This window comes from Harpegnathos saltator, unplaced genomic scaffold, assembly GCF_003227715.2.
Source record: "Harpegnathos saltator strain DR-91 unplaced genomic scaffold, Hsal_v8.6 scaffold47, whole genome shotgun sequence".
In the NCBI taxonomy this organism is placed as follows: domain Eukaryota; kingdom Metazoa; phylum Arthropoda; class Insecta; order Hymenoptera; family Formicidae; genus Harpegnathos; species Harpegnathos saltator.
The window spans coordinates 1,147,111-1,168,509 of NW_020230283.1; the positions used below are offsets into that span (position 1 = coordinate 1,147,111).

General features: G+C 48.1%; 1 protein-coding gene across 6 annotated transcripts; it reads left to right on the forward strand.

Moving 5' to 3' along the window:
• The first annotated feature begins 242 nt into the window (after positions 1-242).
• osa (trithorax group protein osa) lies at positions 243-20,380 on the forward strand. Of its 6 annotated transcripts, none has more exons than XM_011137561.3 (20): positions 243-1,366; positions 1,583-1,705; positions 1,823-2,029; positions 2,694-2,753; positions 10,001-10,148; positions 10,488-10,583; positions 10,701-11,026; positions 11,118-11,511; positions 11,606-11,731; positions 12,112-12,293; positions 12,494-12,535; positions 13,630-13,818; positions 14,630-14,849; positions 15,019-15,195; positions 15,403-15,562; positions 15,655-15,916; positions 16,090-16,255; positions 16,430-16,782; positions 17,058-17,297; positions 17,426-19,417. In XM_011137561.3, exons 1-20 carry the CDS (start codon positions 518-520, stop codon positions 19,415-19,417), a joined length of 6,312 nt encoding a protein of 2,103 aa, XP_011135863.1. In that variant the 5' UTR covers positions 243-517. The 6 variants fall into 6 exon arrangements, with proteins under 6 accessions (XP_011135863.1, XP_011135862.1, XP_011135864.1 ...); XM_011137560.3 differs by having other exon boundaries at positions 518-1,366; positions 13,630-13,827; positions 17,426-20,380; XM_011137562.2 differs by having other exon boundaries at positions 518-1,366; positions 10,001-10,133; positions 13,630-13,827.
• The last annotated feature ends 1,019 nt before the right edge of the window (positions 20,381-21,399 follow it).

The following is a 21,399-nucleotide window of genomic DNA, read 5'->3' on the forward strand; positions in this document are numbered from 1 at the left end:
AGTCGAAGATGTAGATAGATAAATAAACAGAACAGACTTCCGGTGTCCTCTCTCTCCTCTCTCTCTTCTCTCTCCTCTCTCTCCCTCTCTTTCTCTTTCTTTCACGTTCTTTCCCTCCAGCGCGATAAGAAATAAATAAAAACGGGACCTGAGGTAAGCGCGAACGGCTGCCGTGCGAGCGTCTTGTAAACAGCGCTTGAGGAAAGTCGGGCTTCAGTGCGCGCCACAGCCGCGAGATGGCGTAATACGTGCGACGCTGCTTTTGACGTTCGTGCATGAGTTTTTTTTGGTTCCTTCTACTTTGAAAATGCCAGGAAGTGATTTTTCCTAGCGCGCCGCTTAGTCCACGCACGGCCGATCGAGGATGTGCTGGAAGGCGTTAGCCGCGACGCGAGCCGTTCGACTAATCGGTATTTCGATTTCGAGTACGTAGTACTCTGCCTCAGCAAGGCGCGCACGAGGTCCCGCGATTGGCCAGTTTACGAAAACGACGATGGCTCCGTGAGGAGAGGAGAACATGGCTGCGACGCAAGCCGAGAGCCAACAAAACGATGTGAAGTTGAGCGAGTCCGTGAAATGCGCACAGAAGCGTACGCAAGTCGGTGGGAATAGTGCGAGTGCTAGTGCGAAGCAGCAGCTGGATCCGGAGCCGGACGATAAAGTGTCCCGGGGCGCGGCCCAGCTGCTTAAATATGTGAATCGCGGCGGGGACACGGGCTACGAGATGAGTCAATACCGCGAGGACATTGGCGGACACACTGCTGCCGGTGAGGTAAAATCGCCGCGTGAGGTTGGCCAGGCGCCTCAGGAGCCCATTGGCAAGCAAGAGGGTCACGATGCGCCCGGCCATCCCGGCCACCCCGGTCATCCGTTCGCGCCAAACGTGATACGCGACTACGCCGACGAGTATAGCAACAAATCCAGCGAATTCGCCGCCAGCAAGTCACTTGCTGACTATCCAACCGGTAAGCAGCTACCGGAGTATGTAACCAAGCATGCGGACTTTCCTGCCAAGCAGCTGGACTACCATGGTAAACACTTGATGCACGAGAGTGAGCGGGCGCACAGGGCCGACATGGAGGAGCATTATTCCGCCTCTAAGATCGAGTCTCGTCTGACGTATGTCAGCGCCAACCCGGGCAGCTACTCGGGTCAACCAAGGTTTTTGTCTGGACAGAGTATATCCCAGGCCACTGGTCCTACACCTACGCTGAACCAGTTGTTGCAAGCGTCTACCCCAGTGCATCGGATTCATGGAAACTATCCTGGAATGGCACCAGAGTCCTATCAGCAGCCATGGCCTATGCAGAGGCCATCGGTTGTACCTCCTGTTTATCCGCAACCTAGCCAGCGTCCTCCACAGACGGTAAATCAACGGACTTAAGATTCACTTTTGCTGGTGCAAAGTTGCACTTAGGTTAAGCTCAACAATGAGATGTAATATGCCATTGAGTCACAATCTAGTCTTTACTTTTTGTTCTTTGAGTCACAATGCTTCTGACCTTTTTCATGAGTCTTAAACTTTGCATACTCGATTCATATATATGTGATTCTAATTATTATGTGTCTTCCAAACCATCAGGGTTCACCGAGATTACATGCAGGGCCAGGAGGACAGAGTTCTCCGACACCCATGCAATATCAACAATATACCCAACGATATTCCTCTCCTGCAAGACCTCATGCACCTTATAGTCACCATCAGGTAAACAGATCTATTCTTAATTTTAATTTTTAGCTTTAATTTGCACTGCTCAATTAGAGGAAACTAACTTGATTAGACTTGAGAGTTACTAAGAGATGTTTACTTATATCTTTTTAGCTAAACTCTTATACGACGCAAACCAGTCATCCATCAAGCTTATACACAGAACAAAGGGGATGGAATCAAGGTGGCCCACCAAATCCACCACCACCACCAAGTAATCAAGTTACTCCCTCGGGTCAGTCACCACAACGTGCTTTGTCTCAATCACCAGCTCCACCACCTGCTGCATCACCGCAGCCACAGGCTACTAGCCAATCTCAGGTGAGTATCTGTGGAAACTTACACAGGTACTAATTGCTGATGGTTTCTACACACCACTGGAGCGTGTTAACATTTTTAGAAACAAACATTTTTCAATGTTACCATGGGAGAATCCATTTAGTAATATAAATGTATTTCAACATTCGTACTTGGTGTGTAAAAGTACACTCTTGTTGCGAAAGAGATACCAAGTAAAATTAACATGAAATGGTTTTTCAAGTGAAATAGACAATAGTAATTGATCCAAGGGATTGGTCCCCTTTTTCAAGAGTGGGAATGGGTTCATCACGGATATTATCAATAGATGTTAATAAGATGTATAAATTGATTGTGAGAACATGAGGAATAATAGATAGTTTAAGTGTATAAATGATGCACAGAGCGGATTTTTTATTTTCGTTCTTCCACGGATTTATAACAACACATTAAATTTCTCATAAAGTTTAATTCACTCGAGATATTTAAAAATTCTAAGAAAGATATGTTACACGCGACAGAACCAATGGTAATTGCTAATGTTTTCACGAATATGTTATTCATAACTCAAACGCGATAGCATAAGAGTATATATAATTCAAAAGTAACTTAAAGATGTATATACACATTTAAAGTATTCCCCTGCTATGAGATTGGATTATTAACGAAACTTCTTCCTTCTTTTTAGGCTTTCCACAACCTGCAACAGCGAGCAACAACACCAAATACTCAAGGAATTGATTCTGGGGTAAGTTTCTGCATTACACATTTGCGATAGATTTACTCAATGGCTAAGGGTAAAAGAAATGAAGTACGACATTGCATATAGAACTCCTCTTTCTCTCGAGATGGCTGCGGCAAATGCGCGTGAAAAAAAAAAGCGCTTAAAACATCGGGAACGTAGCAAACAAGTTTTTGCACGCGATTGCATAATCCCAGTCGTGACAGGAACATTGTCGTAGAGCATTCGCGTATACTTCGAGCCCATTCTTTTCTTCTGTCGCAAAAGCCACGGCATTCGATACATCGACGCCGGTTGAATTGTGCCTTGATCTGAAACCGCACGTGCGTGTAAGAGCATCGTCCAGTCGGCGAAGACGCCGCCACTGCCATCGCCGCTTTCAGTGTGAGCTCGCGACGAGACGGGCTCGTCATTGGTCGTACGCGTGGGCTCTACCGCCCGGTCGGCGAGTTCCTCGAGTCTTACGAAGTACTGTGTTTGGTCTTCGGCATGATCTTAGTACTCGGTCAAGTACTTTCCTGACGAAAAGAGCAAGCGAGAGTGAGCGAAAGGGAGGTCTTTCGTGAAGAGCGCAAGGAGTTAGGAGACTAGGGAAGTGGTGGATGAGAGAGGAGGCGGCGGAGGAGGATGAGAAGGAGGAAGAAGGGGAGGATGAGTAAGGGCGGAAGAGCGAGGGGAGAGGAGAGTGCGCGCGGACAACGACGACGGTGGGGATGGAGAGTACGCTCGACTCGTAGAGTTCGATTAGGGCGCGAGTTGCGCGGCCGCCGGAGCCCCAGATATTAGCGACTTCCCCGCTGTTTCCCCACCGCTTGGATGCGCGCGCGCGCGCCCGGTTTCATCCCCACTCCGGCCGCGTTTACATGGGTAGGTAAACGAAAGAACCGAGCGGGACACGGATAACGCGACGGCGGAGCGGGCCGACGCGAGCGCGCGATTGGTCGCCGCCGACGACGGCGACGGCGGCGCTCCCCACTCTCGCGCGACGTGACGTTTTGTGTTCGCGCTCGGCTATATTCGGTTCGCCGGATCATGCGACTGTCACTCTGCGACACGCTATCGAACTTCTTGCGCTCCCACGGCGCGGCTCCGAGGCGTCGTCGGAACGCGCGATCGAAATCTGCTTGCTTGCGCGCGGGATACTCTCCGTGGAACGAACCGAGCGAACGCGCCCGCGGCTCCCAGCGGCGGATTATTGCGGGATTACCCGCGACGTCCGGACGGGAGTTTCCGGGCGACTACGTCGTCATCGTCGTCGTCGTCGTCGGCATCGAGCGGTCGCTCCACTCTCCCGGAGCGCGCAGCCGAGATACGCTCCTCGAGATAATATCCCGCCACGAGATGCGCAATGCCCGAAGGGAAATAGGATATCGTGGGATCGGGCGAGCGAATGGACGAGCGAGCGAGTCGGCTCGGCCACAGGGCGGCGGAGTGTTCGAGATCTTCAAGTTAAACCGCACGAATCATTGCGCGCGGAGTACATGCGCTCTCGGTGCTGTCGCGCGACCGAGTACCCGCCATGTTACCGCTCGGCGGCGACTCGATCTACGGCGTTACGAAATAACGAGGTCGCCGGATCTATTCCGCGAGACCGAGAGAAATCAATCCGCGATACACCGCGAACGCGATGAACGTCCGTATTTTTTCTTCTTATGCAGGACGCTCGCGCACGTCGCGCGATATCGTGACGTGCTGTCACACACTCTCTCTTTCTCTCTCTCTCTCTCTCTCTCCGTGGAATAGAATGAGTCTTGAGAAAAGAATCGTCCAGAAGTCTAGGATTTTTGAGGCTTCTGGAAGACGCCGGGAGGAGGAGGGGAGGGGAGGGTTCATTTGCTTCCTTGCAATAACCGAAGTGGGAAATCTTTCTACACTCGCTCTGCGAGTGTAGAAAGAGCGAGCTGACTCTGTTCTGTGTTTGCGGAAATATTGAGAACTCTATCGAGAGAGGCCGGATCGAGCTGAGAGTTTGCCGCGAGTGAACTCTACGAGATATTCTCGACTGCGTGAGCGCTGGTAAACGCTTAAAGGGACCTTAACGCGCCGGTACATGGGCCACGGTATATACGGTCAATAAACGTCGATACATCGCCGGTAGAATTCGAACAGACGCAATTCGCGACGATATAGCCACTTGACGCGGAGAGAGGGGGAGAGAGAGGGGGAGAGAGAGAGAGAGAGAGAGAGAGAGAGAGAGAGAGAGAGAGAGAGAGAGAGAGAGAGAGAGAGCTAATCGTAAACGAGTAGCAGACGATCCAATGTAAACACGTTTGATGGGAACACATGGTATTTAGTCTGCTACAGGTGATCTCACCGTGGACGAGAGCGACGACGATAGCGAGAGTATCGAGAGATTGCCGTAATAACGAGCGCGCGTAAGGAATACATTACGACGACGATATAAAGATTATTGTCGCGTGTCTGCACTCACTCTCTCTCTCTCTCTCTCTCTCTCTCTCTCTCTCTCTCTCTCTCTCTCTCGAGTGCTGAACGCTCGACGAAATTACCTCAGTGTCGATCATCGACCGCTATAATTTTCTCTCTCTCTCTCTCTCTCTCTCTCTCTCGTTCTCGTTTTCGCTGTCGCTCGCTCACACTCGACAAATCCTCCGAAGTTGAATGAACCTCGGATTCAGTTGTTGTCGCGAATCGCAGTCGGTGGGATAATAACATTACGCCGACCGACAGATAAATATAATGTTACGTAAGGAGCGATCTCTTTCGCTCGCGGGAACACACCGGCACACATGCGCGCATATATTTATCGCGCGTACATACGCTCTCCGTACACACGTTCCCTCTCTCTCTCTCTTTCGCTCTCTTTCTCTCTTGCATTATTTACGTTTTCATTCACGCGCATCTCTCCGTCGTGTTTGACCGGCTCAACAGAGATACCGATCGGACCTCCTCCTCCTCCTCCTCCTCCTCCTCTCTCTCTCTCTCTCTCTCTCTCTCTCTCTCTCTCTCTCTCTCTCTCTCTCTCTCTTTCTCTCTCTCTCTCGCCGCGCGCACTCACGGTGTATCTCGTGAAGTTCAACATGCGTATCGAACGGATTAACATCGGTCGTCCGATAACACACGAATACTACGGTACTCTGAATTCCTCCGTGACAATGGTTAGGTCGTGTATGTATCAAAACAACAATGATGCTCTCGATTCACGCGATCGAGCCGGATCGATGACTCGGGGCGAGCGCGATTATCTAGACGGGGGCCACCATCAGCGTGGACGTCGACATTCGCGCTTGAATGCGTATAAATGACTCAGGAATGAAAAGCTCAAAAGTCGGATTACAAAGTGGCCGAGCGAGAGAGCCGGTGGTGCTTCGGCGATCGCGCGCCGAAAGCGAAACGAGAGAACCTTCGCTTTCCGCTTATCGATAAACGAAGATAATGGATATTATTTGCGTCACAGCTTCAGCGTCAAACGTCCGATTCCGAGCTATTATCCGTCACATGGAAATAGCGTGCAATTTTAATCCGGGGAAAGAATCAGACGATCGCGTTCGTGCGAATGCGGATAAATATGAGAACCGAGAGAGGACCCTCGCGGTAAAATTCATTATTTATAGAAACTGATATTATTAGAGGACGAAATTGCTTCATTTTCAACGTAAATCGCAGCCGGTGTTCCGATTTCAGTGACACGCATCATATTTTTCTCTCTCTCTCTCTCTCTCGTGATTAATTATTTGAACACGAGAGATCAACAGAGAGAACATCGCTGGGAGAGAAAGAGCGAGAAAGAAAGGAAGGAAGAATCGTTTATTTCGCATAGAACACACACCGAGACCGTATAGACACGAGTCTCGACGACCAGGCTTTACTGGGACACGCGAATTCGCCGATCGAAAAGTGCCGAAGTCACACGACGCTCGCCGACCGCTTGCCGCGCCACGGACGCCGCGCGCGTGTGTGAGAGAGAGCGTGTGCATGAGCTATGCACAGGGCGATCTAGGTGCCGTGCATTCGATGGGTCGCGATAGACTCGAGAAGCGAAGGACCGCGGCCGCCGACAACTTGACGATCATCGACGCGATTTCAAGCACGTTTCGCGGCGGAAGCGCGACGGGATCGCGAAACCCGGAAGGAAATCCCCAACTTCTTCCCGCCGAGAGATACGTGGCGAAGGTACGAGCGAGCGAGCGAGCGAGGCGAGCCGAACGAACGAACGAGCGGGCAAATAAATAAATGAATGAAAACGGATAGCCCAAGGAACGAGCGACAAAGTCCGAGCACGACATAGCTCTCGCGCGCGCGGTTGGCCTCGTCGACGTGGTCCCCGAGACAGAGAAAGCTTTTTCAGGACGATTCTCCTCGGTGCTCTCGGGGATATTACCGCTGGCATACGGTCTCGCGAGGCTCGGCGGAAACGGCCGAGCGGCGCCGAGCGCTTGCCGCGCCACGAAAGAACGCCCTCCAACAAACGACGAGGAGCGCCAGCCAGGCAGCCAACTAGACGCGAAATCCGTAAAGCGAAGTCTCTCACGACGAACGGCCCCGATAAAAGAATCACGTTTCGCCGAGCGCGACGCGGTACGTCCACGTACGCGCGCAGGTTACACATTACTTCTCTCTTCATCGCGCGACTCCGACCACGGATAATATATAACCTGCTTAACGCGTGTGCACGCGCGCGCGCACGCACGCAGCTCGCCGCCCGTACGCACGTACGTAGGCACGCAGCACGCACGCACGCATGCACGCACGCACGCACGCACGCACGCACGCATTCACGTACGTACGCACGCAGAGAGAAAAAGAAAGAGAGAGAGAGAGAGAGTCAGATAGACAGGCGATCATCAGCGACGCACGCACAAGCACACGGGGAACGACGACGTCGGCGACGAGCGCGCGCGATATTACTGCGTAATCCTACGTGTCCCCCCTCGAAGTCGCGATAGGCCTCGTCGCTTGCCGTGACACGCGGAGCTCTTTTGGCAGAACTTATCGACACAACATGCGACGCTCGAGGATAGCGAGAAGGCACGCACACAACGGCGAAGCGACGGCGGCGGCGGCGGCGGAGTAAAGCGCCCGATCACGACCCACCATGACCGAGCGAACACGCACAGGATACGACGGAACAGGAACAGGAATCTCTAATGCTCGCGTTTGACCGGTACGCCAGCGGCACTGGCCCGATTAACTTCCTGTCGTTCGCGATGAAAGACTCCCGAGGATAATCGGAGCTCTTTTCGTCGTCCTTCCTCCTGTTTCTTTTTTCTCTGTTTTTCTCTCTCTCTCTCTCTCTCTCTCTGGGCAGTTACTAGTCGTGTAATTGGACAAACATGTGAAAGCGCAACTACAGAGCAATTACGTTTCCGTCTCTCTTTCTCTCTCTCTCTCTCTCTCTCTGTTTCTCTCCGTCTTTGTCTCTCTTATATATATCTCTCTCTCTCTCTCTCTCTCTTCCTCGCTCTATCTATATCTCTCCTCTCTCTCGCTCGCTCTATCTCTCTCTCTCTCTGTCTCTCGTCGCTGCTGCTGCTCGTCGTGCTTTAGCCGTGGAGAGCCGGGTAACGCCTCTCCTTCGATCTCTCGCGTCATGCCGAGAGTCCTTGTGCCGCGTTGCCTATGTACCGTACGATCGCTCGTACGCCCGAGGAAGTGTTTAATCGCCATCCGCACGGACCAACTATACGCGGCCTGGTAGGTGTAATGATGTGCCTGAATTTTCTTTCGTTCCTCTCGGCCTCACTCGCTCTCTTTCCGTCCCTTTCCTCTCCTCCTTCTCTGTTTCGTTCTCGCTCCCTCTCGTCTAACCCCCTCTCTTACTCTCTCTTTCTCCCTTCTGTTCTCTCGTTCTCTACCCCTACTTTGGCTACCTGCGGTCTTTCTCTCTCTCTCTCTCTCTTTCTCTCTCTCTGTCCCTTTCTGTCTCTCTCTGTCTCTCGATTTTCTAACTCCTATCCTCGTCTCTGTTCCGCTCTCTTTCTTCCTCCCTCTACTCCCCTCTTCCTGAAACACACTCTCATGCGTGCATGCATGCGCACATACACACACACAGGCGCAGTACACAACGCGCTTTACACAGATGCGTATTCATACATAGGCACACAGGCGGAGAGCAGCCGCTCGTTGCGCGATGCATCGTTGTGACGGACGATCCGTATGAAGTGCGTATACACACGCGAGCACATGCATACACGATTTCGACCGGGGGTACACGGTGTTGTGTGTTTCACGAACTGACTGGCCGAGTGGAACGACGCCGCGTGCCGTCATCGTGACGACGGCGACGGCGACGGCGACCACGACGATGACGACGACGACAACGCAACGTTTCGCCTTCTCCCGCTCACACGAGCAGTACGGGATAGTGTGACATTATAGAGGAACTTGGTGATATTAACCGTCGCGCGCGCGACTCTAATAATATGGGCGACACCGTTGCTGCTGCTGTTGTTGCTGCTGTTGCTGCTGTTACTGTTGTTACTGTTGTTACTGCTGCTGGTGGGCTTGCATCACTTCGGACGACCGTCGTCGTATCGGCGTCGATTGATTTTTGAGGCAAGAAACACGCGCGCGATTGCGAATCTTCGCTCTACCGAACGCCGAGCACACCCGTCCGTCGTCGTAGTGGCCACGAAGGCGGCGCGCATCGCGCTAACAATCGGCCGTACGATAGCTCTGCTTGCTCTACAGCCAGTGTAACAATGAGCACGAAGTGGACTCGCGTTCCTCGTGAGAAGCCTCCGCGCGTGCGATAAAACGCTGCTGGTGCGCGATCGGAGGACTCGAGTGACTCTCGTGGATTATCGTCGGACTGTGGACGATGCGGATTTGCGACCGTGTGAATCGTGTGTGTCGAGTGTCTTTCGTGTTTTGATCCGTGTCGTCGTGTCACGATGACGAGGATCTGAGTTCTTTCTGTGGCGCTTTTTGAGCGAACGTCTATCTGGGAACTGACCTACTTCAAAATACTGTGACTGATGATCGTAGATTAATAAAGTGATGTATGAATTCACAGTACTCGTGTGAGAGTTATGGTTGTGTAAAATGTGAGCACATATGTCGCTGTGTAATATATCAAAATTTATATCTTCATTCATTATACGAGTTTGTTACTGTCTTTGAAAAATTCACAGCAGTACAATTTTAATATAATAATTTTTGAATTTAGAGTCTAGCCGAGTATTTTGTCCGTGCATTGAAATCTGCTGAAACTTTGAACATTGTTTCTTCCTGATTTGCAACCGGTAGATTTTCCTAGTGCAAAGTGTCATTCTGTGATTTTGCTTGTGTTGTAGGAGTTATCAGGACAGAATAGTAACGACAGTTCGAATGGACCAGCTTGCCCAGGGACACCAAATTCTCAGGGGATGAGACCTACCCCGTCACCTACAGGATCCACAGGTTCTCGCTCGATGTCCCCTGCTGTTGGTCGGTCTTTTTTACGTCTGTCTCTTTTTCACTCGCATTTGTATTTAGTAATCAGACTTATAATTGCAGATTGAGTTATGCAGGATATCCCAGAGTTAGAGAGATATTGTTTCAGTGACATGTTCCTTGATGAATTTGGAATTTATTTATTAGAATGATTAGAATGGTACATCTGGGATATTCTGCATATTATATTTAATGTATCTATGTAAATTAATGGCGTTTGTAACAGTGAAATTTAAATGTTATAATTTGTGTGTTGTGTAAGACTCTGTCTCTGTCACTTTTCTCTTTTTCTCGATGCATTGGTACTTATTTGAGCATATACCTAAATATTTGTTTCCATGTGTGCAGGCCAACAAAACGTTCAGATGCCTCCTCGTCCGTCGAGTAGCCAGTCGGATAGTAGTGGACCAGCACGCATGAGTCACTCTCCTATGACCACTCAAGGTATATATTTTTATTCCTGCTGCTCTCATTGTTTATTCTTGCAAAACTCAGCCCTGATTAAGTGTTGTAGATAGATCGTCACGCTGAAGACGATAATAAAACGTTCGTCGGTTTCAGGAGCCTACCAGCAGCCATTGGGCCCTTCACCACATATGCACAGCTACAAAATGAACAGCAGCGGTCCTGGTGTGGTGCAACCAGGACCTGGCTCGACGACCCTCGGTGGAATCAGCCCAATGGGTGGTGGAATGGGATATGCGACTGGTGGGACCGCTGGTGGTCAACCTGGAAGTTATCATGCGCAATCCACGTATCCACCGCCACGTCCTCATATGCAGTTTTCGCAAGGATACCCGACACCAGCGAACTCGCAACCACCACCTAACAATCAGTACCAGCCTCCCAACAGACCTAATAATTTGGTACAATATCCACCGTACACGGTAATTATTAACCTTAATTAGGAACACAATAATATTCATATCAGATTTCTACCAGGTTAACGGATGCTAACGTATCTCTGCTACCTTTCAGCATAAAATGGGATTCAATAGCGTGCCGCCAGGGATGCCACCCAGTCCGGGACCACCGCAAGTTTACGGTGCCAGCGGTACAGCCGGCATGGTACCGCCGGGTGCTCCAGGAGTGCCTGTTATTGGTAACATGGGACCGCCAGCGAGCTCCATGGGTCCACCACCGCCGTCTCCTAATCACATAAGCAACCAACCACCACCAACCAGTTCAGCAGTACCGCATTTGCATACTCCGGCAGCCACACCGCCCCTCAATCATGAGGGTAGCCCGATGCCGCCACCGAGTACCACACCAAACTCACATCCCGCTTCAGTACCGACACCAACCAGCCACAATTCCGCAGATCTCGCAGCTGAGAGTTCCAACGACAGTGGCATAACTACCACCGCTTCAGGTGCGGAGACATCTCACAGATCATGACATTCTCTTTATTGTATTATCATCATCATCTTACGCAAATAATTAACGAAATTGTTTCGTGTGCGTAGGTACGTCAGCTATAAATGTCATATCTACTTCAAGCGGTACTGTCACATCTGTAATAACGACAGGTCCAGACGGCACGTCTCTGGATGAAGGCTCACAACAGTCAACGTTGTCTAATGCATCAGCCGGTTAGTACTTGTATTCATGTATTCCAACATATTCGCTACCAAAGTTACACGTGTGTGGTTTTATGCACTGATTTTCCACGAAAGACCACACGTATGTGACTGATAATTTTCTTTTTACATCCGCATAGACAAACCAAGTTTGTTTTACATAATTATATACAAAACGTACAAAGTTTAGGTCTTCTAAACGAACTGTGGTAGTGAACGTATATAACATGTATAATAACATATTGTGACATATGTGTGCGTCATGACTGACGCAGACATGTCTAATTCGTCTAGCGGCCGTGAATGTGTTAAGATCAGTGCGATAAAGATCTGAACGTCATTCCGAGAATCACGAACATGGTTGTTATAATCGAATGTATGTATCCAAACAGCTTCTGGTGAAGATCCAGCATTTACGCCAAAAGTGCGGAAGGAGATGATGGGAGGTTATCACAGCCATCCCGCGACACCGCAGAGTACAGTTCCGTCTCCTGGTGCTGCTAGCATTAACTCGATTCACGAGGAATATTCTGACATGAACAGTCCTGGTTGGCCACGTACTCCTGCTAGTCCTGTACGTAGCTCAACCTCAACCTCTAGATTACTACACACTATCAGTAAGGCTACACATACACGACACACATAAATTTGCGCGCGTGTGGCAGCAGTCTCACACGATATGACACGTTCTGATGTAGTAAAGTAACAGTTAACTGAGAAAACTACATCCGATAAAAATACAATTTGAATCTTCAATATTTTAATATTTTACAGGTGTTTAACAGTCATGTGCCTCAAGACCCGTACAGATCTAAGGTTATTGTTTTTTCACTACAAGTATTTGCTATATCGTCAAAATGCTAACCAACCCCCCTTCGCACTTCACGCTTTAGGCTTTTACCCCGTACTAACCTTTTTATGCTTGGCACATACGCACAATCATATTAATCTAATAGCTCATAATGTCGCATCACGAAAATTACGTATATTTAAAATTACGTCACTTTCGACATATTCTTTTTTATACGATCCTTTTCTAATTAGTACGGTTTTAAAATACGTGTCATTCGTTGATGTTGTTTAATAATATTCTAGATTATTAAACATTAAAATAATATTCTAGATTAGACAGTATAAGATGACTTCGGCATAATTTAACTTTTGCAAGACGTGAGAGAAATATGATACAATGTGCAGTGCAATAAGCAACATAACTTGACACGAAAATAATACAGAACATTGGTAATACGACGGCAGTGACAATGCGCGTACATGACGTAAACGCAATTTATCCAGACACAACGTATATAGATATTATTATTTTAATTTTTCACGCACCTGATCTTATGAGATTTAATTTCTATTTTATTTGAATACTAATTTTCTCCATTATATTTGCATAACAGCAGATCATTTATTTACTTCTCGTCAGCATGCATCGGATTATTAGACTGCGTGCTATGCATCGCGCTATCCCATTACCTTCTAGTTAATATTATACCTGTTAAATGAAAATCTCTCTTTGAACCTCGCGCTTTGAAGGGGAAGGAATTGTATTCTCTAAGAATAATGACACACTTCATGTTGCGATCTACGGATTATCCTGTGGTGTAAATATACATCTCACTAATGGTAACGAAGGACACATTTTAGGGGCTGGTGCCAATTAAAACATTGAATAAATGGGAAAAAATATACACTATAAGTATCGAAAAAATGTGTCTATGCATGTTAGATATAGCTACATGATCGCGATCACGTTTGCAGCTTCGCAACGGTATCGTTCCATGTTCTAGTATGTTTAGATCGATAATATATACGAAACATTTTTATCGAATCTCTATGTGTTCATCAAGTTGCACGTGCGATGTTACGGTGTACTAAAAAGCGTATAATTGTGCGATTTTCAGAAGCCAGATAGCCTGGCAAAGTTATACGAAATGGACGATTCGATGGAACGACGAACTTGGTTGGACAAACTGGTCACTTTCATGGACGAACGAAGAACACCGATCACCAGCTGTCCTACCATCTCCAAGAACCCCCTCGATCTATTTCGGCTATATCTCTACGTGAAGGAGAGGGGGGGCTTCATGGAGGTATGCAAGGTGCAGTGTAGTTCCATCTAGCCCTCGGTGTCTTACGTAGTTCTATTGTTTCAATATTGTTGTATGTGTTTTTGCATTCTTTATACGCCTTTACACACATTTTTGAGGTGCCTTTTGTCGATCACTCTATTGACATGTACTGTGTACTCGACGACATGAATTTTCGCAAATATTTCTGATCTACGTCTCGAGTACGATAAAATTGCCTCGATCGACAATTTGTCCGACACACTTCAAAACACGCTTTATTTTACTTGCTGAATTTTTCTATGCTGAATTGTGTGCATGATACGTATATAGTTACATATACATCGTACTACTTTTATCCTATACATTAGTATATTCCCTTTCTCGTATACTGTGTAAAACATGAAAAAGAAAGAAAAGGGCTTAACATATATTTTCTTAAAGTAGTCGTTCAACGAGTATGGAAACATCCTGATCTACAAACCTTGGTGCTATATGGAATTATTCTAATAGTCACAACGAAGATAAACTTTTAATGTCGAAATGTAATAACGGTAATTCGTTCCGATTGCTCTCTGTATATTTCACTCGTATCGTATGTTCATTTGTTTATTTTTTTTTTCCGTACTTGCATGCATCTAGAAATCTTGCCATTCCATGCCGATATCATTTTCAAGGGTGATATCTCGCGTCAAAGCCGGCCGATGCCTTTCGTCTTACGTTCTGCGTTTTCTTTTCTTTTGGACATGCAGATTTATTTTTATCTGTGTGAAGTTCGACATGAAGTCGCCACTTGGCGCGAGCGTAGTGAAGAACGTGGGTTTTCCTCCTTTAGGTGACAAAAAATAAAACCTGGAAGGATATCGCTGGTCTGTTGGGCATCGGTGCGAGCAGCAGCGCCGCTTACACGCTACGTAAGCATTATACGAAGCATTTGTTGGCGTTCGAGTGTCACTTCGATCGTGGCGGCGTGGATCCGCAGCCTATTATCAATCAAGTTGAGGCGGGCTCGAAGAAGAAGGGATCCAAGGGGACTGCTTCCGTACCATCACCGGGTAAAGACCAAATTGCATCTAAAAATCTTATTTATAATCTTATTTATAACTTCATAGTTTACATGCATGCGGAACTCCAAAATATTCTCGGAACGTCGTTTCCGACTTGCACAATCAACCTCTACCGAGGCATTCAGAGAAACCAGAGAAACGAGACTTCTTCTTGCAGGTTCTTCCAATTCTCAAGATTCCTTTCCGGCCGCTGGCTCGAGCAATACTTCTATGGATGGTTACGGAAGTTATCAGAGCAGTTACGCGAGTGGTACATCAGGTGGTCCATCGTCAGAGTATACACCGCCTCCACCTAGGCCACCCAGTCAGAGTAGCGCACCATCGGCTCATCAGGGTACGTTGACACGGTTGACATACCTTCAAATCAATCTATCAATTATGATCCGACTTATCTGATCACGCTTGCACTACCGCTTTCACGTTCACGTCGATGCCACTCACGTCGTGATGTTCATTGACACTCTCATTCTAGCGACGACGAGCAAGATCGTTGAGAATCTCCTATGAAAAACGCGTAATTTTATGTGTATGTGTTTTTAAGGGATACAACAAGGCAGTTACCAGAACACGGGTTCTTACCAGAACTACCCGCAAGATCAGTACATTCGACCGCAGGCAAACGCGCTGTCTCAACAGGGAGAGTTCAATCAACCGTACTCACCAAGGTCGCATTATCCTCCATATGTGCCAGACGTCGACAGGTAAAGGGATGCCTCTTTTACGGAGATACTTGGTATTTTGCGTTTCGTATTCGTATACGAATTACTCACGCGTTGTTCTGTCCTGCGCAAAGGGGATATCCTAGTGGTAACATACCGCCGAACAACGCTACCGGACAGGATATGTATAACAGGTACACGAGTGGCCAGCAACCCGCTAACTATCCCACGGGAACACCACCCACCGCGCGGAGCAACAGCTACCCGTCGGGGCCACAAGCTCACCCGGCCACCGTACAGCAACAAACGGCAACCAGCCAGCCTTCCTCGCCCTCGCAGCCGCCGTCAGCTGCATCGTCATATTCCTGTCCACAAGATTATTATCGACAAGAACAGGTAATTGTTACATTAATCATTCACACTTATGTTGTATCATGCAACAATAATTAAAGTATGCTTAGTTACTTGCGTTGTAGAAAACTTTACCGGAAGAGTTATTTCTTTCTTTCTCTAAGAAGCATCGAGTATGTAGTTTTGGTTTTATTAAAAATGTCTGCTGTGTATCGCAGAGTGGGTACGGAGCGCCCGGTGGAACTCAAATATATACCGGAAGCGGATCGGCTAACAAGAATATGCCACCGCCGCCTCCAGGTCCCAGCCAACCTAGACGTCACCCAGACTTTGCCAAAGACCAACAGTATCCTCAGTATAATCAACAACGACCAGCGTATCCAGGTGAGTATTCTAGGACAATCTGTGAATGATGTTAGAAAGAATTGCGTGTTACACCACAATAGCTACCACCACAGTTAGAGGCTTCATCAGTATCAGTATCAGACGATCAGTAATATCGCATGAGATTGTCTGGATAATCGTTATTAATCTTAAAAAATTGACTTTGCTCCGTAGGATGGCCAAATACTACCAATCAGTACAATAGTAATAGTGGAAACAATAGGGTTCAATACCCGAGCCAGCAAACGCAATCGCCATCGCCGCAACAACAACAACAACAACAACAACAACAACAACAGCAGCAGCAGCAGCAGCAGCAACAGCAACAGGCTTCTCAAGTCGGCACTGCTGCACCATCCGCTTCGGCAGTGGGCGGTATGCCCAGTAGTCAACAATGGGCCAGCCAACAATCGAACAGGTCTTCGTCTCAACCGTCTCTGAACACTATAGCGCACGCACCACCGCCGTGGGATCATCGCTACACGAATCAACCGTCCCCTTTGTATCCAACACCCGGAAATCATCAGGTACGGTTTTATTCTCTTTTTCTTTCCGCTAATAACTGTGATTCCACGTTAACTTTGCATCGAGTCCCACCGATCTCCCCGAAGACCCTGCAATGCCAAGAATTTGATGAGATTTCTCTCTTACAAAAGAATCCGCATCTCTATACAATTACATCTCGCGTTCTGTCAATTTCTAGTATTTCTCGCAATGATAATCACGCTGTCCACCCGCTTGATGACAACATTTCCATGTCGTAAAGTCAATTGATTAAATATCTCGCTGATATTTTGCGCAGAATCAACTCGGTGTGAATCCCATGATCAGCCAGCAACCACCGTCAAAGAGAGAAGTGACATTCCCTCCTGACAGCGTAGAAGCAATTACGCCTCTTTTGTACAAGCGACGAAAACTGACGCGCGCCGATGTGACACCAATCGAAGCTTGGCGTCTCATGATGTCTTTGCGATCGGGTCTTCTCGCTGAAAGTTGCTGGGCCCTTGACGTATTAAACATTTTGTTATTTGACGATTCTTCTGTAAGTATATTTGACAGGTTCTATGATTAAAAATGCTGTACTAAAAATCTGTCGGGCTATCATTGTGCTTTAAAGATATACTTGGATTGCGGATGGTGAGATTTACTTTATGAATCTTTCGTTTATAGGTAAGTTACTTCGGATTAGCGCACTTGCCTGGATTATTGGACGTTCTGCTGGAACATTTCTCGCGTGCCCTCACTGACATGTTCGAAACGTCTGTGAGTGATGAGGATCGCTATTGGAATCAAGCCACGGATGGTCCAGAAGTGGATCTCGGCGCAGTGACACGTCCGATCGATCCTGAAGACAGGACGAAACTGTTGTCGACATCGAACTACACGTTTCTGTCGAGGAGAGGTCGCCCGGTGAAGATCGTGCCCAGGGATGACGACCTGTTTGTTTTGGATAGCAGGAGGCCTTGGGATCATCAGGAATGCGAGTCGGAGACAGAACCCTGGCAGGTTGATGCGAATGCGACCAAATACATCGTGACGTGTTTCCAGTCTGAAGTCGGCACGGTGCCTTTCGCCCGTCTTCTGAGAGACGAGAAGCCGCCGTTGCTGCAGAAGGAAGTCGAGAGCACGGATTCAAAGGACGAAGCCAAAGTGGACGTCGGCGTCCTCGAAACGGTAGATTTCACACACAAGTCCGGCGAGCTCGGCGACAAGCCTAGCAAGGACATCGGCGAGCGCAAGCAATTGGACAAGAAGAAGAAGACAAAGACCTTGAGCGACGTACTGTCAAGGATCAAGAAGGAGCCCGTGGAGATGAACGATCTCACGAGGGAACTGTTCGAGAAGAAAAATGACGGCTTCAAGAAGGAATGCGACAGCGAGACGAAGGCGAACAATAACATGGGCGAGCATTTCGGCAGCGGCGATTCTTCGAAGAACGACGAGGACTCGCTGCCGACACAGAACGGACTGAACGACTCGACAGCAGCGGCGGCGGCGGTAACGACGAGCAACGTCGACATGGACAAGATCGAGGTGAAAACGGACCCGACCGAAGAACACGAGATGTCGATGAGGGACGACAAGGAGGGACCAAGATTAAAGATAAGAGATCCAGCCGGTACTCTGAAACGACGGCGGATAAGCGACTACGAGGATGAGAGTTATTCCAGGGACGAGGCGAGCCTTTACCTGGTAACGGAGACGCAGGACAGTCTGGCCCGCCGTTGCGTGTGCCTGTCAACGATCCTGAGGAATCTCACCTTTATCCCCGGTAACGAGGCCGAGTTCGCCAAGAATGTTACATTTCTTAGTCTGCTCGGTAAGTTGTTACTGCTGCATCACGAACACCCGGTCAGGGCGCAGAAGACTCGCAACTACGATCGTGAAGAAGACGCCGACTTTGCGGACTCGTGCAGCAGTCTGCAGGGCGAGGGAGAATGGTGGTGGGACTTCCTACACCACGTGAGAGAGAACGTTCTAGTAATGGCCGCCAACATATCCGGCCATATGGACCTCAGCCAGCACCCGGAGGAGATCTCGCGACCTGTCCTCGACGGTCTGCTCCATTGGGCCGTCTGTCCAGCAGCACACGGCCAGGATCCCTTCCCCACGGTCGGCCCCAACTCCTCGTTGTCGCCGCAGAGACTTGCGCTGGAGGCGCTGTGCAAATTATGCGTGACCGAGTGCAACGTTGATCTGGTGGTAGCGACTCCGCCATACTCCCGACTACAGAGACTATGCTCCGTGTTGACCAGGCTGTTGTGTCGCAGCGAGGAGCAGGTGCTGCGCGAGTTCGGTGTAAATCTGCTGCACTTCCTGTCGGCTGCGGACAGCGGCGTCGCGCGCACCATCGCCCTGCAGACGCCGTGCGTTGCGTTGCTCGTCGCGTTCATCGAGCAGGCCGAGTCGAGCGCCCTCGGGGTGGCGAATCAACATGGCCTAGCGGCGCTGCGCGACAATCCAGAATCGATGGGCACCAGCCTGGACATGCTGCGGCGCGCCGCCGGTACGCTGCTCAATCTGGCCAGGCATCCGGACAACCGAACTCTGCTCTTACAACACGAGTCCCGTCTGCTCGCCCTAGTGATGAGCCAGATTCTGGATCAGCAGGTCGCCGCGATAGTCGCGCGTGTATTGTTTCAGTGTTCGAGGGGCACGTAACTCTTTTGTCGGTCGGGACACAATGAAGATGACGCACTACGCGGATGTTTAACGGTGCCGGCTTAGACGACGACGATATAAGTAAGACGCATGCGACGACAATGACGATGATGACTACGTCGTCGTTGTGATGGTAATATACGCTGTGTACTGACTGCTAGTGTGTAAAAGGCGAAGAGGGAGAGCGGAAGATAGTGACAAGGAAAGAGGAGAGAGAGAGGGGGGGGAGAGAAAGTGTATGTGTGTGTGTGAGATAATGAGAAGAGAATGATATTTGACAGAGAGTTAAGAGAGGATAGAAGGGAGGAGGGAGGGAGAGAGAGAGAGAGGGAGAGAGAGAAGAAAGAAAAGACAGGCAAGAGACACGCGCGACGAAGCAGCGCACGAGTGAAGGAACAAAAGTGCTGAAAGGCCATGGCAGCGCAATTGTAGTTTTATATCGATTAAACAAGAAATAAGAAAGTTTAATTATCGGTGTTAGAGCGTGTAGGTATACTCGATGCAATCTCCGCCCATCGGTATACCTTCCCTTCGTGAAATGAATAATATCGATAGTGTAAGATATTTCATAGTTAATGAAAGAAAAAAAAGATACACATGTAGACACGCGTACACACACGCATACATGCGCGCTCGTGCGCGCGCATATACACACACACCACGTATATACACGCACACACGTACATACACACATACCACGCGCATGAGAAAACTCTCTCCATATAGAGAATCCAGTAACAGGCAAACACATATAGTCCCATCATACAAATGTATACACATACACACATATACACGCAGCGTATATATACAAATACGAATACACACGCATACATACGCAGTAAAGATGGACTTTCAAGAGATACACAATGGTCAGCTGCATAATAATATATATACCAAGAAGTATGTCGGCGAACCCTAATGGTGCGATGTGGAACGATATATCGGATGACGAATATATATAAATACTAAACGATAATATAATGCAAATTTTTATATTTGCATGTTTTGTGCTGTAATTAGCGAGTAATTAAGATATTTTGTAGATAACACACACTTCCATTGAATCTTATTCGATTTTTGTGCTACGGCTATGGTGGCGCAAATATGTTTGCGGTCGTAGGACCGTAAAAAGTCTCGACTTTAGAAGCACAGGCAGAACTAGAACTGAAGAAAGACAATGCTAGAAGAGAAAAAAAATAATATGACGTGTGATAACGCCGCTGCTTGAAAGAAAGAGAAAGAGAGAGAGAGAGAGAGAGAGAGAGAGAGAGAGGAGAGAGAAAGGAGAGAAAGAGAGAAGACATGCGAGAGAGAGAGAGAGAGAGAGAGAGAGAGAGAGAGTGTGTGAGAACGCGTGTATGTATGTGTAGCCGTATGGATTGCATGCATTATGGATGTGTGTATACATGTATGAGATGGATGTATGAATTTGCGGATTTACATATATATGTATGTATGTAAGTTACGATGAAAGTGATCGGTTTAATTTTTTTTTCTTTTCATTAAGTAAGAAAGAATTCATTAAGTAAGAAGAAAAAAAATATATAAGCAATTTTGTGTATAGGTTTGTTACATTATCATGCGACGCTTTGCGACAATATTATGAGTTCAGTAGCTTTTAATTATGCAAGTACAATTATACAAGCAATTGGTGTGTGTGAAAGAAATTTTTTAGTCACAAGAGAATTAAGTACTTTCACCGTAACATGTATACATATATATTCTCGAGTTTTACAAGAAGAGAGAAAAGAGGGAGAACGGAAACGAGAGAAAATATTCGACATATGGAGGAAGAAAGCTGCAAAAGTGCCGAGGTGCACGTTTGCGCGCAAGAAATGCGTGTGTATGTGTGTGTGATAGGTACGAGCGTGATGTGTGCATACGCTTCACTGAGTGTGTGTATATGTGCGTATCCCTAATGTAAAAGAGGGCTTTGCAGAGGAAGAATACGGGAATGCGTGCGCGCGTGTGTTGTGTGTACG

What these genes read in the sequence shown, in the direction of transcription:
- osa (XM_011137560.3), top strand. Translation starts at nt 518, where the DNA reads ATGGCTGCGACGCAAGCCGAGAGCCAACAAAACGATGTGAAGTTGAGC. An exon ending in TGTTGGTCGGTCTTTTTTAC is followed by an intron (nt 10,149 to 10,487) that starts GTCTGTCTCTTT and finishes CCATGTGTGCAG; the next exon opens with GCCAACAAAACGTTCAGATG. An exon ending in CTCTCCTATGACCACTCAAG is followed by an intron (nt 10,584 to 10,700) that starts GTATATATTTTT and finishes CGTCGGTTTCAG; the next exon opens with GAGCCTACCAGCAGCCATTG.